Raw genomic sequence first — 14,862 nt, forward strand, 5'->3', positions numbered from 1 at the left:
GGGATCCCTTGCTTTCCGAAAGTTCACTGTATGACACTTTTAATGAAAGACCCAATGAATGCCTGTCTGTTTTCACCAGCCACAAGAAACCTGAAGAGGAGTTTTGCTTTTATGTAAAAGCTGTTATTGCACTAATGCAGGTCTTTCATAAAAGGGAAGTGGCTAACTTGAACTTCTGGAAAGTGGCAGATGCTCTTGCTTTATGCCATTTAGACTTACAGAAGCTTTCATGAGGGCACTCTACTTTCCGATAACAGGGCAAGCCTGTGCTTGGCAAAAAGGACTCAATGGTGACGGTCATTTTGTGCACTCTCATACCTAACCGCAAAAGGAAATGACGCCCTTGAAGATTTCCGTGGGATAGAAAGCCCCAGGCCTTAGAAATGGTGGTCTCTCATATTTGCTTCAATCCAGGCTCTGACAGTCAAGTTCCCCCTTTGTTACTATTTAGTCCCTTCTAAGTGAGGAGGGGACAGGAAGAGGGAGGGAGACGCGGGAGGAAAGGAGAACAGGGGTGTAACTTGTAAGGAGACTGTTGAAGACACGTTTGGATTTTAATGTGAAATCCATCTCTGGGAGGGACAGCAGCAGATAGAACCACAGCCCTGGTTCGGGGCGGGGCAGTGCGGGGGGGCGGGGGGCAGGGGTAGAAGAGACTTTTTTTTTTTGCTGTTGCCAATATCCTCCATGTGAACTCCTCTTACAGCACTGACATTTTTACACGCATCTTACTCTGCCCAGTCCACACTGTCTGCTTCTTTCTATGAACAGGCACAAAACTACTCTTTTACACAGTGACCTCTCAGAGAGACCTCTCTGCTGTGTCAAACCAGAGACTCTCTGCTGTGTGCAAAGGCCAGCCAGTAAGTGACCTTCCAAACCATGTTTCCCGGATGTTAATAGACAGGACATCTAGAACACACCTAGATGTCCCCCCTCCAGGCTGCACCGTAAATGCCTGCGTGGCGAGGGACCATCAGGCTCACTTCTGATGCTCACCATTTAACTAGCTGACTCCCCAGATCCTTTGCACCCAGGGAGTTAAAGAAAGGGCAGAACCATCACCGGGTGCCATCATCTGAGGGCAGGAATGACAGGGGAAGAATTTCCTGAGCGCCTGAGTGTAGCCAGCCAGCCACTCCCCAGGTGAGAAAAGAGCCCGCACGGGAGGCTTTCAAGTGACCCTAAAATGTCATCCAGCTACACACTTCCGATATGGTGAGAGGTGTCTTTGTGGATCACAAGCAGGGTTCAAACTCGCCCCAACACTGTTCGTTTCCATGTCCGAGGAGCCGGCCCGGATCATAGGCGGCTGACTGAGTTTTTTCGGTTCTTCAACACTTTCCTCTAAAGCCCAGAACTTCTTCCTTCTCACCCCTAGTTCACTCTCCTGTTTCCTACTTCCTGAGCCCCCACCACCACTATCCCAAGGGGAGGACGTGCTGAAGTGAAGGGAAGGGTGGAGGCTGGCACAGTACTTTGGAGCTTCGGTTCTGTGCCGCCAAGCACATTGCAAGCACCCTCCCACCTCCGTGAGGGAAGACAGGCTGGAGTCACAAAACCCGAATCCCCACAAACGCACATTGTTCCAGCCAAACAAAACTGCCCATAGCATCTCGACAGGCCTGGCATTTGGAAGATGCGAAACGTTCTGCCCCACTTTTGTTTGACTTCTTCTAAAGGGAAGTCAAATTTCGCATCCACGGTTGGCCTGGTAAGACACGAAGGCGGAGCAGGGATTTTTGTCGAGAGGCTCAGAAGGGTCACATCTGTCATTTTTCATCTGGCACCCGTTGACCCTGCTTGGGGGAGGCTATTTTTACACGAATAAATCTTCTGGCACACGCTTCCATCATTTCTGAATACCCACGTTCCCTGCTTCACAAAGCCTGTGTGGGGCAGCACCATTTGTACAAAATCAACTGTGCTCTCAGACCTGCTTTCCCGTGCTCCTGCTCAGCGAACTTAAGCCTTTACTGCCAGGTTTACACGGAATCCAGAAATAAAAATTTCCCCCTAATACAATCACCTTTCTTTGAATTCCTAAAGGCAGCTACTTAATACTTCTGTGGCCTGGTCTTGGCACAAAGATCAGAAACTTGCCTTCAGTTCTCTGTAAGGCCTGCCTTTCACTCTGCAGCCCACTCACCCACCCACTGCTGCCCCGTGACCGTGACCCGCAGGGACACTTCTACCGCCTCATTCAAATCACTGCTCACTTCCAATGAGCAGACAAGCCTCAAAGCACATAGAAACTCAGTTAAGTTTTCTACAATGTGAGCTAAGAAAAAGTAATCAACAGGGCTGTTTATACTTCGTTATTAAGAAGCCTGTTTCATTTTGGAAAAGGTGTTAAAGTTACCCAAAGGTATGAAAATGCTGATGTTCGCGCTCTCCCGGAATATTTCTAAACAAAAATGCTCCTCCAAATACATTCTCTGTATCCACCCCCACTGCCCCAACCACTAGGGCCGGTGGCTGAAAATGCCCTTGGATGCCACAGCACTTCAGAAAAATGTGTTTGGGAACTCTGAGCACCATGACAGCCAAGCTGGAGGGGTAAGATTAGAAAGGCGGGGCGCCTGGGCGACTGACTAGGGCTCAGTCAGTTGGGCAACCAACTTCGGCTCAGGTCATGATCTTGCAGTTCGTGAGTTCAACCCGAGTGGGGCTCTGTGCTGATCGCTCGGAGCCTGGAGCCTGGTTCAGATTCTGTGTCTCCTCTCTCTCTGCCCCTCCCCTGCACATGCTTGTGCGCTCTCTCTCTCTCAAAAGCAAACTTTTAAAAATTTAAAAATTTTAAAAAGATTAGAAAGGCAAATCTTTGCGGACATCTTTGACCACATGCACAATTATTTTCCAGTCAGACCAGGGAAGAACAGGCAGTGGGGAATAATGACTGGGAACCTGCAGTGACAACTGGCAAGTAAATAAAGCTCAGGCCTAAATGCAGTTTTTGCACAAGTATTACTGACAGACATGAAGCCAGAGCATCAAACAGGTTGATTCTTCCAAAGTCCCGCACATACTTCCGGTTGACCGCTCCGATCTTCCCAGAGAGGAGAATTCTGTTTTTAGTGATGTTTATATTTACAAGTGACTGCAGAAACAACTGGACTGCTCCTAATAGGTCTCCCTTCCTCTTCATGCTCACCTGATATCTTGCACTGGGTTCAAATTCGGGAGTCTAACGGCCCCTCTTCCAGATGCTTTGCCACTCCGTCCACGGACTGCGGGGCTGTTGTTAGCAGTCCTGCCGTCTGACTGTGCCTGCCCTTCCCAGACAACTCCCCCTCCTGCCGTGCCCTAGCGGCTCCCGCTCAGACTCTCCCTACATGGCTGCCTCACTGTGGAGTTTGATCCTGCCCCACTGGACAACAGCACCCCCACTCGGAACCGGCCCCAGCCATTCAACTCCAGGGTATCACCATGCTTTGCCCTGTTTTTCCCCCAGCTTTACTGAGGTGTAACTGACAGAAGTGTGAGGTACCTGAAGTGTACAACGTGATGTGATGCACATATGCATTGTTAGATTCTCACCGCTGAATAATTAACACGTGATCACCTCACACACTCCGTCCTACTCTCCCGGTAAATTCCAATTGTACAATGCAGTGTTCTCAGCCACCGTCCCCATGTCATACATGGGAGCCTCCGATCGGAGAGCTGAAGGTTTGCGCCCTTGTGTCTCTCTTTTCCGACCTCTAGTCCCAAGCAACCGCAACTCTACTCACTGCTTCTCTGAGTCACTTTTTGGCATTGCCACCCTTTGCTTTGCCAATGTTATTAGCCCAGGGGTAGGCACTTTGTCTCTGCAAATCCACTGTGAGTATAATTAAAAACACGAAACCATGACATTTATTGAGCAATGCTTCCACAGGCCAGATATGTTCCATTTAGTCTGCTTTTTCCTGGGTTCTAATCAGAGAATGAACCAGAGTTTTGGCTTTGTGGCATGAGAACAAGGTGTCCTGTTAGTTTAAGGATGACCCTGACAGGAGTCCTTGACAGGACAGCCCACCAGCCTACAGGCCGCACGAGGAGAGCAGCCTCTTTTTCCCAGGTATTGTGCACACACCCATGGCAGACAATCAAGTACTTGCTGAAGGGGTCCCCATCAGATGATGACTCTCTGACGCATGGAGGATTCAATCCAGCAGGATTAAAATGCTAAGGCAAGGGGCGCCTGAGTGGTTCAGTCAATGAAGTGTCCAACTCTTGATTTCGGCTCAGGTCAAGATCTCACGGTTGTCGGATCAAGCCCCGTATTGGGCTCCATGCTCAGTATGGAGCCTGCTTGGAATTCTTTCTCTCCCTCTTTCTCTGCCCCTCCCCCGTTCATGCACACACATGTGCATGCTCTTCCTCAAAATAAATAAACTTAAAAAAAAAAGAATAAAATCCTAAGGCAAGTTGCTAACCATAAATATCCCAACAAGTGGATATATCAGTCTCAAGCTTTTACGCCAAAAAGCCGGCCAGCCAGCATGTGCCTGAATGTCATGAGATCATTTGGTGTGGAAGTCATCCAACTTAGGAGACAAGAGCCGATTCTGCGTACTGAAAGATATGAACCCACACTAGAAACAAGGTCCAGTAACCAACAAGTTTTAACAGCGAATCTGTTGTGGACTAACTTGTTTAGTTACCCGAGGTAAGTCTGAAACTAAGTTCTGATATTCTGAAAATGAAGTCTTCATTCCACAGAAAGCTGTGGATTTAGAGGTGTAGAAAGGTTTTTTCACATTCTACAGTCTCTACTCCTCTACTATTCAAAAACAAGGCAAAGAGCTTGGGTTTTCATTTGAGTGCATTATAATCCAGCCGTTGTCCAAAATCCTTCCATCTTAATTCGGCAAGTGAGCCATTTCAATGCCTCTATGACATCTCTTATAAATAAAGGAATTCCCATATTCTGTCTACTTCCTCCTTCAGCAATTACACTGATTCTCATTTACGCTTTGGAATGGTTTCTTGCCTCAATCCCTTAAATTCCAGTAGGTGGGTCTATGACCGACTGGCACCAAGATTTGCTCTGACCCCATCTACGTCTGACCTGGCGCAGGGGCAGAGGACGAGGGGAGGCAGAAGCTTACTGGTTTTGCCGCCGCCGCCCAGGCTGTGACAGCACTATGCTCCCGGCCCTGGGCTTCATTCCCACACCACCCCACTTTCTGATCCCACACCCATCTTGTGTGTGGAAACTTGGACTCCATTCTTACATCACCAGCCCCTTTTTTTCCTTCCATTCTGCACTACCTTCAGAAACTTTCTCCTCTAAATACCCATTTTCAGAAGAGCCTGCTCCTCGGTTCAAAGGTCTAACCACCGACTCTTCAAACTTATCTAGACAGACCCAAACGTTCCTTATTATCCTCCCCCGCCCACTGTACAGCCCTATTATAATACATGACTTTCAACCACTGTAATGAAGGCAGCGTAACAAACCTCTACATAGTCTACTAACTATGCAATATAATTTCACCTCTTGGGACTCAGCTGTTCTCTTGTGTATAAAATTTGAGGGTTAAAAGAGGAGATCTTCACAGAAGAAAACTAACATTTACTGATCACTTGGTATGGACCAAGTGGACACTCTGAAAATATCAATGCGGTCCTCTGAACAACCCTGAGGGAGGGAAGGATCTATCACTTCCGTTCTCCAGACAGGGAATGTGGAAGTCAGGAAAGTCAGGGGAAGTCGTCCAAAGCTGGCTTCCTGGTCTAAGCAGGGGGACTGGGTCCAGCCTCTGCCAAATCCTCTGCATCTTTGGTCCCTTTGAGCTGCATCATGCTCTCCTATGTCCCTAAGCTGCAACCACCACAGTCTGGGCCCCTGACCAGCCCTGAAGGGTTTCCAATCACTGCGGCGGAGGGCGTCTTCAACAGGGGGACATGGGGATCTGAATCTCAGCCAACACACAGAGACAAGCTGAAACATGGAAACATGTGCATCGCTTGTGAAAGTGAGTAGAGATTACACGGACACAGAGAAACTCGCTTCCATCCACAGCTTGGAGCTATGGAGCAGAAGCAAAAGAATTCCATGGAAGATGGAACTCCTCCCTGACACGCAGGGAGAGGCAGCACTTCGGGTCACACTGCTGCCACTCAGGTGTCAGCTGCCACCACAGACACAAGGGCTCGGCTCTCCACACAGGGTCCTGGTCACACCACGCTTGAAATCTAAGACAGACTTGCTGGATTTAGTTCCGAACTCCAGCTTCTCTGTCCCGTTCTGCAGCCTATGTCACTACCTTTCCTACATGGGGCACAGACCACTTTTTTTTATAAATAAATAATTTATTTATTTACTTGCTTACTTCTTTATTTTAGTTCATCCAAGTTTATTAACAGAAAGATAAATACTACCACAGCAACATATTTTTTTCTTCACAAAATAGCTTAGAGAACTATAAATGGGATGTTACTTTGATTTTATTTATTTATTTTTCTTGTCCAATGGCTGACAATTTAACTATTCCCACTTTTATGCAGTTTTCCCAAGACACTGACTATTTTCCTTCACAGAGAAAACCCTCTGTGTGTCCACAAAATCCGAACCTGTTTCTCCAGGATCACCCTGACTTCTAAAAGGGAATGTTAGAAGCTGTGACTTCCCAAGAACCTCTCGGCCGCAGCTGTAAGGAGGCGTGGCTGGGAACCAGCCCGTGTGGGCAGTGAAGAGATGTAGCAAACTCCTCTCATTTCAACACCCACGGGAGGCTGCTGGGAAGAGGGGGGTTGAAATTTGGAGGCAAAATGGGGATAGGGGTGGGAGATCAGGGTGGGGACCGGCAAATGGCACTTGTTTTCAAAGGAACAAAACAACGATATTTTATTCTGATGATCAGTTCCTGCACAGGTACCAGATGCAGAGGCTTCTGATGAAAACTTGACGAAATGAATGAAGTGCTTCTTTCTGCCACAGAAGTCCCTGTGACCACGCTCACTACAGAAAAGCACCTGTCGTATCAAGCATCGGAACTCACAGCTTGTCTTTATTTCCATATTTTAAGTTTTCTTTTTTAGAAACGCAAAGCAAATTTTGTATCTATTCCCAAGACCAGCAAACTCTGAAAAACCAGAGCTGAATCCATTTCTGCTCGCGAAGAGGAAAATCAGGCAGCCTCTCTACCTGGCAGTGGAATTACCGATTTTAATTATCTCTCCACTTAGCAGGCGTTTTCAACGGTTATACAGAGGACATGGATGCTTATTTTAATAAGACTCAGAATGACTTTAGGCTATGTTGGAACTTAAAAAGCACAGCGCCTCCACAATTTCTCATGCAATAAGAGTTCGGCATTAACAGTTACTGCTAAACTATAAATATCTTAAATCTGCACTTGCCAAGCACTCTCTTCATAGCAATGCTGATGCTCCCGTGAGGCACCAGGTCCTCCGCCAGAAGAGAAGGAATGTCAAAAACCCCAAACACATGTATTAGAAAAATTACATTCTACTTCTTCTTGGCTTGTTATTAGCTGAAATGAAATATTAAGTCACATTTGCTGTCACATATACCTAAATAAGGTATAAAACCATCTTTTTTTGGCAATAATTCGGTAATTTCATCTTTACATTTTGGTATGAATTAGACTGATGTACATTCTATAGAATATAAAAGTTTCAAATTAACGAATCTAAGAAATTGTCTAAAATAACTGAAACCCAAGGTCTCGTGTGGGAGGGCACACGCTCCTCCTCATGGCCATGAGCCTGGGACCAGGGCAGGAAGGGGAAGAAGAGATGTTTTTTATATATGTTTAAAGTTACGAATACTGAAAGCTGATTCTGACTTAGGCAGGGGAAGCCAAGAAAGCACAACGCAGAGAGGAGATAAAGAGTCAGGACACCAGCGAGAGCGTGGCTGCTTCTTTTCAACCTCTCACATTTTACATGAAAGAGATTCAAAAGGAAGGAAAGCAGAGCAGAAGCATCCAGAAAGAATCTTTCTGGGGCGCCTAGGTGGCTCAGTCAGTTAAGCGTCCAGCTCTTGGTTTTGACTCAGGTCGTGGTCTCACGGTTTGCGGGTTCAAGCCCTGCACCGGGCTCTGTGCTGACAGTGTGGAGCCTGCTTAGGATTCTTTCTCCCCCCCAACCCCAACCCCGCCCCTCCTCGGCTTGTACACACTCTCTCTCTCTCTCTCAAAATAAATAAATACACATTTTAAAAAAATTTTTAAAAAGAAAAAACTTTTTCTGGAAGGGTCCTTAGCTTTCTCTGTGCCATCCTACCCATTACGCCCTAATCAGGGAACACACACTCTGGTTTCATTCTCGTGAAAACGAGAGCATGGCCTGTAGTTTGGCCAAGTTACATACAACCATAGTCCTCAACAACTCAAACTTGCATCCTTCCTGAATGCCCTTGCTTCTTCAGGTCTGACTGAGATTCTGTGGCCACGGTATTCTGGCAAGTTCCTAGCCTCGCCTCATCCTAGGTAAAACCTCAGAGTCCCTTTTCAACAGCTGTGTGCTAAGTATCAGGTATACCGCGGATGAAATCCTTCTGTCTGGAACATTTGTTTGACATCTCTCTTCTCTGCTGGACCATCAGCCCTGAGAGAGCAGGGACCCTGTGCCTGTCCTTTCCCTGTCACGGAATCCTCTGGGCTCCCATCCTCTACTTATTACCACCGACAAACTTCGGTCTGTTGAGCATAGTTTTGCTTACAAAGTGGCCTTGCAAATATCCGATGGTGACTGATCTTGGTCAATATTACATTCCACGGGGAGCCTGGGACATGCAGAGAAAACCCACACGGCAGGCCGGCGGGCCCCCCACTTACCGCCACCTCCACAGACTGCATGGACAGGTCGCATGGTGGCTTCAGGGCTTTGGGCCTCGTGGCGTACCAGAAGGTGGTGAGGGCTGCAAACGCTCCAAAGCCCATGAGTGTGTTGGTCGGAAGGGTGCGAACGTACTGTCGTAAGTCAACCAGCTCTGGCATTCGAAAGTACCGGAACAACTCGTGGGCTTGCATGGTCCTGTGTCACTGGCTCCCTCAGCTGAATTCTGTCAGGAGAGAAAAGGGGTCGTGTTCACTCCAGGAAGGCAGGACTTGTCTCCAGAATTCCCAAAGGCCAACCGTCCAACCTGATGCGTGGCTGACCAATCAAGGCATGAAACCCACAGGCCTAACGGTCCAGTTCTCTTCCTAGCTGTCAAAGTTCACGTTTCTAAAAACACTTTAGAAATTCATTTGACTTCTATCATTTTGGGCAAAGTGTCCATTCCCCACATTTAAAAGATTTTACTCATAAAGATTTCTTGCCGTAACATGCTCAAGTGGCATAAGTTAGTAGTTCTTCCCTGATGCTGCGTCTCTGTTCTCTTCCACCTAATCAAATACGCTCCAGTCTCATTATCAGGGTTAATGAGGAAAAAAGGGGAAGAGGTACAAATAAGCCTAAATCACCTAGCAGCCATCTGCTCCCACTTCTTCCAAAAGATCTCAGAATAGTTCTGGATTCGTAAAACGGACCAACCTACATGTCCATGTGTCTCTCACCTTCCCCACGCTCTCTGTACCGTAAAGGCAGCAATACAAATGCAGAGGTAACTATCGTTCTCTATTCTGATAAAATAATTTCTTTTATATTCTTCAAAATATTATAACCAAAATATAATAATAATAATAATAATAACAATAAATGGGTGTACATAAATTTTAAACCATCCACCACATATCTAGAGAGAGACTACAGCATAGTAATTGAGAAGAAGTAGAGAATAATATTTAAGATTCCAGATCCTAGAGCCAAATTCTGTGTTCCCAGCTTATAAGTTGTATGATTTGGAATTACTTCACTTCTCTGTGCCTCGGTTTCCCTGACCAAAACTGGAGATTGAAAATAGACCTATCTCATGGGGATTTTATAATGGTTAAATGATTTACAGAGAGCTCAGCATGGCATGGGGCCCCAGAAGCTACTCAATAAATGCTAAGTACTATTATTACTTCATCTACCAAGATTCTCTGATTAGTCCTTTATGCAGAACCATAAGGTACAGAGTTAATTAAAAAAAAAAAACCCAAAAACCAGTGCCTGACTACAAGGAGTTTAAAACAAAATTAAGTAGCCAAAACAAAATTAAGGCGCCCAGGTGGTTCAGTCGTTTAAGTGACCGACTCTTGATTTCGACTCAGACTGTGATCTCATGACCATGGGATTGAGTCCCATGCTCACTGTGGAGCCTCCCTGAGCTTCTCTCTCTCTCTCTGTGCTCCTCCCTCACACACACTCTCTCTCTTAAAATAAATATGTAAACTTAAAAAAAATAAAAAGCCAAAACACACAGAAGAAAATTGGATGAACAACTCAATGTGGATAAAGCCTCAAGTTGGACAGTATAGACAACCTATACATACGTCCGTATAAAAAGTGTGCAGAACAGATAAGAAGAAGAATTCTAATTAGAAGACACTTGATGAATAACTACTCTAAAGTCTGTTTGGCAGTAAAGGAAATCATAGTGAATGCTCTGAAAGGCTTTTCTCAAAAACTGCCTGCCAGGTGTTAACGTTTTAGCTGTGCTTCAGATGGTGTTTGTGAGTTCTCTATTCTATGTTCTTTTAAATACCTAGGTCACAAAACTGAACATAATTTTCTTTTTTCAGATACAGAAATTATCTTTAAATCTCACTCTATGTAAATTTTGTTTAGAGAGGAGCAGAGTATTGATTGTTTTCACCAGCCATCACTATTTTAATGTATTTGCTCAGCTCATGCAGTCTTGTGCCACAACAATTCTGTGTAGGTGTGTACACACACACACACACACACACACACACACACAGAGGAAATTTCCAAGTTCGAGGTGACAACCGAAAAGGAACCAATAAGCAAAATTTCTTCAGGTCCTTATTCAGAAGAAAGGAGCTCCACTACTTACAAAACCACTTACCATCGGGGCTACCAACGGCTGACTGCTAGGTGACACACCACTGAGGAGCAGAAGAGGTGGTGGCAGGAGGGGGGTGCGGGGAGGGGCTCAGCTGGCTTTACCCGACCTGACCTGCCAAGGTCTCTCAGGACATTCGTCACATGCCGACTCCCCTCCGGCCGCCCAGTGGGCTAAAGGTAACTACCAGACAAAATTCATACTTGACTTCCCAGGAGAAGAGGGTGGTGGATGGGCCAATGAGCAGCTGGGAGCACAGTCACCCCACCGCTCCACCCATGGGCAGGGACGGGCATCAGCCAGCGTCACTGCCAGTGCCAGATCTGAAAACAGACACTGTTTTCTTTCTGCCTGGCTTCCCAAAGAAAAGAGACAATGGGCATATTTTTGAAAACCAGCGTAATAAATGATCAGATGTTGGGTGGCATGTCGAACCAACATGCGACCGGCCGCGAAAGAAACAGATTGTCCTTGGTACGGCCGCAGCACACAGATTCTAGAGGAAGGTCCGGGGCGCAGGGAGCAGACGAAGCCGCCGGCGGGGAGGCGCGCCGACGACCGGGCCAGGCTCGGGCGGCCCAACCCGCTAGCGGGGACGCAGGGCACTGAGCCGGCGTCTGCAGGGGCGAGGGCGGCGCGACGCGAGGGCTCTCCGGGGACGGCCTGTACTCGCCGAGACGCTGCGGAGAAGCAGCCAGATGTCGGCCCGGATTTCGTACACAGCACAGCCGGCCGACCTCGGCGCCCTGACTGCATCGTGGGCGCCCGCCTTCCCCTCACGCCACTCCCCCTTCCAGCCCTCTGCGCGCGCACTGCGCCCCTGCGTCCGGAAAGGAGTCGCCCCCCCCCCCACCTCGCAGACACACCCCTGCCCGGGGCTCCACTCGCCCCAGGGTCCCTGAAGTAATTTCCATAGGACCCAGATCGTGCAGGGCTCTGCAGGCGCTGTTCAACAGGATCCCGGCCCCGGAGGAGCACGTTCAATAATTCCTCCATAAACAAATCCAGTCATAAGCTGGTGATTTTTTTTCTATTTTAAGCATCAGCAGTAGCCAAGCTGTGGACAGCACTAGAGGAAGAATGAAAAATGTCTATTTCTAGAGAGAAGTCTAGGAAAAAAAAACTTGGGGAAAAAAAAACCTCTTCAGAAAATTATTGTTTTGGTAGCACTGTTGCAAGAACACTTTACTAGATAGTAATCTGTAACGCTGAGGGTTGAGACCCAGCTAAAGTCTTATCTTTCGTGGGTGATAATGACAAGGGATGGCAGTTTAATCCATGCCTCTCAGCTCGCAGCCACGACACCAGCTGAAAACCAGCTTCGCTTCATCAACTGGTTAATGCTGTCCTTGGGAAAACTATAGGCCATCCAATGCAGAACTAAGACAATCCTTCTTCCATTCATTCTTAAGAATGACTCTTAAACATGAACAGAAGCATTCTGAATCTTCTCCCTCTATGCAACTGCTATGAAGTAAAAGGCACTTGGCGTATTTAGAAATGGAGGCTGACCTACCAAGAAAATTAGCCACAAAAAACAGCCTTTCGATGTTGCAGGTGAACGTTAACATCATGTTTTAAGACAGCCCCCAACAGGGCTCTAAGAAGAATCGAGACCCGCACTTGCCAACAGGCAATTAAAACCCAGACCGATTTTATTTCTTATTCCAGTGGTATTCTAGTTGGAGTATTTTTTACTAAATTCTTTCAAAAGCAAATTTCCACGTCATCTTCTCAAGAAAGTTTACACCCCAGGCAAATAATAATGCTATTTGCCAAGAATATGATTCAATTGGCTTAAAGGCTTAACTAGCCATTATTTCTCGGTTGAGAACACACAAGACTATTGGCAGCTAGCTTCTCCCTTCCCCAACGGCTACGCCTGCATACCCTTCCAGCACTTACAAAAAGTGGGTTTGCTCAGGTGGGTCTTTTGGATTTCCTATAAATCTGGAGTCTGAAACCACAGAATGACAGAGAACACAGCAATGGTCGGGGAATTGGCTCACATCCAGTTCAAAGAACCGGAGTGAAGGATGCCTTTAAATAGACCTGCGTGGAAACAGATGCACAGGACAGAGTGATGGAGACTGGACTGCATGACTGTCAGGACACAGAAGTCCTGGTGCTTATCCACCTGGACTTTAGGAAGAATAGCTAGCAACCCAGTTAGCCCTGATTCAGTGTTTCGGAAAGGCATTCTCTCACTGGAACGTCGCAATACAAAATGATCACGAGGAAAACTGAGGCTGGAGACCAGAGGCTTCCCCAAGGTGTATCCCAAGACGGGGACACCAATTTGACTCTGAAGTCATGCTTTTTCCTCTCCATAAACAATCCCTAAGCTCCACTGGGCCGCAGATCGTCTCCCCTGGGAACATGCATGTACTTCTCTGCACGTGGGGCTCACACGTCCCCTGCAGCCCACTCTGGCTTAGAAACCGTGACAGCAGGTGGTATCTAAAGGTCGTCGGGCACCAACATCGCATGGCACGATGAGAGGCGGACATCCAAACTCCATGTCTTACATAACCACTAGCGTTTGCCCGATCATCCTAGACTCTGAACATACAGGTCTAAGGCCACCGGAACACCAAGGTTCACCTCCTACCATTTTGTTTATACCACAAAACAGTGGTTTGGGGCCAGAGGTGACTCACAAGGGCATCATTCTCTAAGGACACAGGGACACACACACACACACACACACACACACACACAGCTCCTGTAATTCTGCAGATTTATACTTACATCAGCATTTTATTTTCTTCATGTCATTTACCGACCAAAAAGATGGGTGATCGGGATGTTTCTCCCCTTCTAAAATTCCTCAAGCTTTCATTCGGTTGAAAAATAGCGGTTTGACAGAATACTTCGCTAGGAATGCAGCCTTGAAGCAAACCCACGTAAATAGCACCCGTGCCCAGGCAGCAGCAAGTGCAGAAATCCTGACATCTTTCCTTAAAAGCAGCAAGCCAAGCTGGCAAGGCGCTGCCATTCCTTGCTCCACCTCCTCCCCTCTGCACAATAGGCTATTTACAGAAGGCTGAAACACCCCCTTTGTCCTCGGCTGGCTGGGCAGAGCTCAGCCTTGGGGAGCAACAAGAGAGCAGCAGCCAGACCGTGTGCTGTTCTTTCAATGTGCCACTCCAAACCCCTTGGATTCGTGCTCCTTAACCCTGGCTGGCAACGCACCTAAAGCTAGATTTGCTTAAGCCGTCCCCTCTGGAACCAAAAGAGCAGTCGGGCTCTCCCAGAACAGGGATGCCAGAGTCCACCAGTTAAAGAGGAAAGCAGAGGTCTCTGTCCAAAGCCCATTCTGTACAGGAATTCCTGAGCACGGTCACTACCCTTGGGTCATCTTCGCATCCTGAGCATGAGGAGAAGGGCCACCTGGGTAGCTTCCGGATTCCACGCAAGGTGGGCAAGTAGTTCCCCAGGGAATTAATTACTCCCGTCCACTGCCTTGGGGTGTTTCTTCCCCACTGAGTATAGTAAACCTTAAACCCACATGATTTTCATTTAAGTGACTCTCTGGGATCACTAATTTAATTGTCAAGACGATTTTAAATGGAGAAATGAAGGAGAGGTGCTCTGCTTTTAGAAACCCGATTTACTGAATATTCAAGTCAACTTGAAAATTCTTTACTATATCTCTCTCTTCATCCCACCAAAGTTAGAAAGGGCAGGACACGAAGCTTTTAAAGGTAAGCAGGGGGATGCTTGGGTGGCTCAGTCGGTTAAGCATCTGACTCTTGATTTCGGCTCAGGTCATGATCTCGTGGTTTGTGGGTTTAAGCCCTGCATTGGGCTCTCTGCTGACAGCACGGGGCCTGCTTGGGATTTTCTCTCTCTCTCTCTCTTTGCCCCTCCCCTACTGATGCATGCTAGCTCGCTTGCTCTCTCTCTCTCTTTCTCTCAAAATAAATAAATAAACTTAATTAAAAAAA

At 47.1% G+C, this 14,862-nt stretch overlaps 1 protein-coding gene across 5 annotated transcripts in view; it reads right to left on the reverse strand.

Moving 5' to 3' along the window:
• Nucleotides 1-14,862, reverse strand: part of ACSL1 (acyl-CoA synthetase long chain family member 1) — a 64,361-nt gene that overhangs the window by 34,001 nt on the left and 15,498 nt on the right. For 3 of the 5 annotated variants that reach the window (XM_029934545.1, XM_029934515.1, XM_029934528.1), the window contains exon 2: nucleotides 8,796-9,022. In XM_029934545.1, coding sequence (XP_029790405.1) covers nucleotides 8,796-8,990 — 195 coding nt within the window. In that variant the 5' untranslated portion in view covers nucleotides 8,991-9,022. Of the gene's footprint in view, nucleotides 1-8,795; nucleotides 9,023-10,915; nucleotides 11,012-13,663; nucleotides 13,846-14,862 lie in introns of those variants that run through there. The other 2 variants (XM_029934524.1, XM_029934538.1) reach the window with 2 other exon arrangements.

The sequence above is a fragment of the Suricata suricatta genome, chromosome 1 (genome assembly GCF_006229205.1).
Source record: "Suricata suricatta isolate VVHF042 chromosome 1, meerkat_22Aug2017_6uvM2_HiC, whole genome shotgun sequence".
NCBI classification, from domain to species: Eukaryota; Metazoa; Chordata; class Mammalia; order Carnivora; family Herpestidae; genus Suricata; species Suricata suricatta.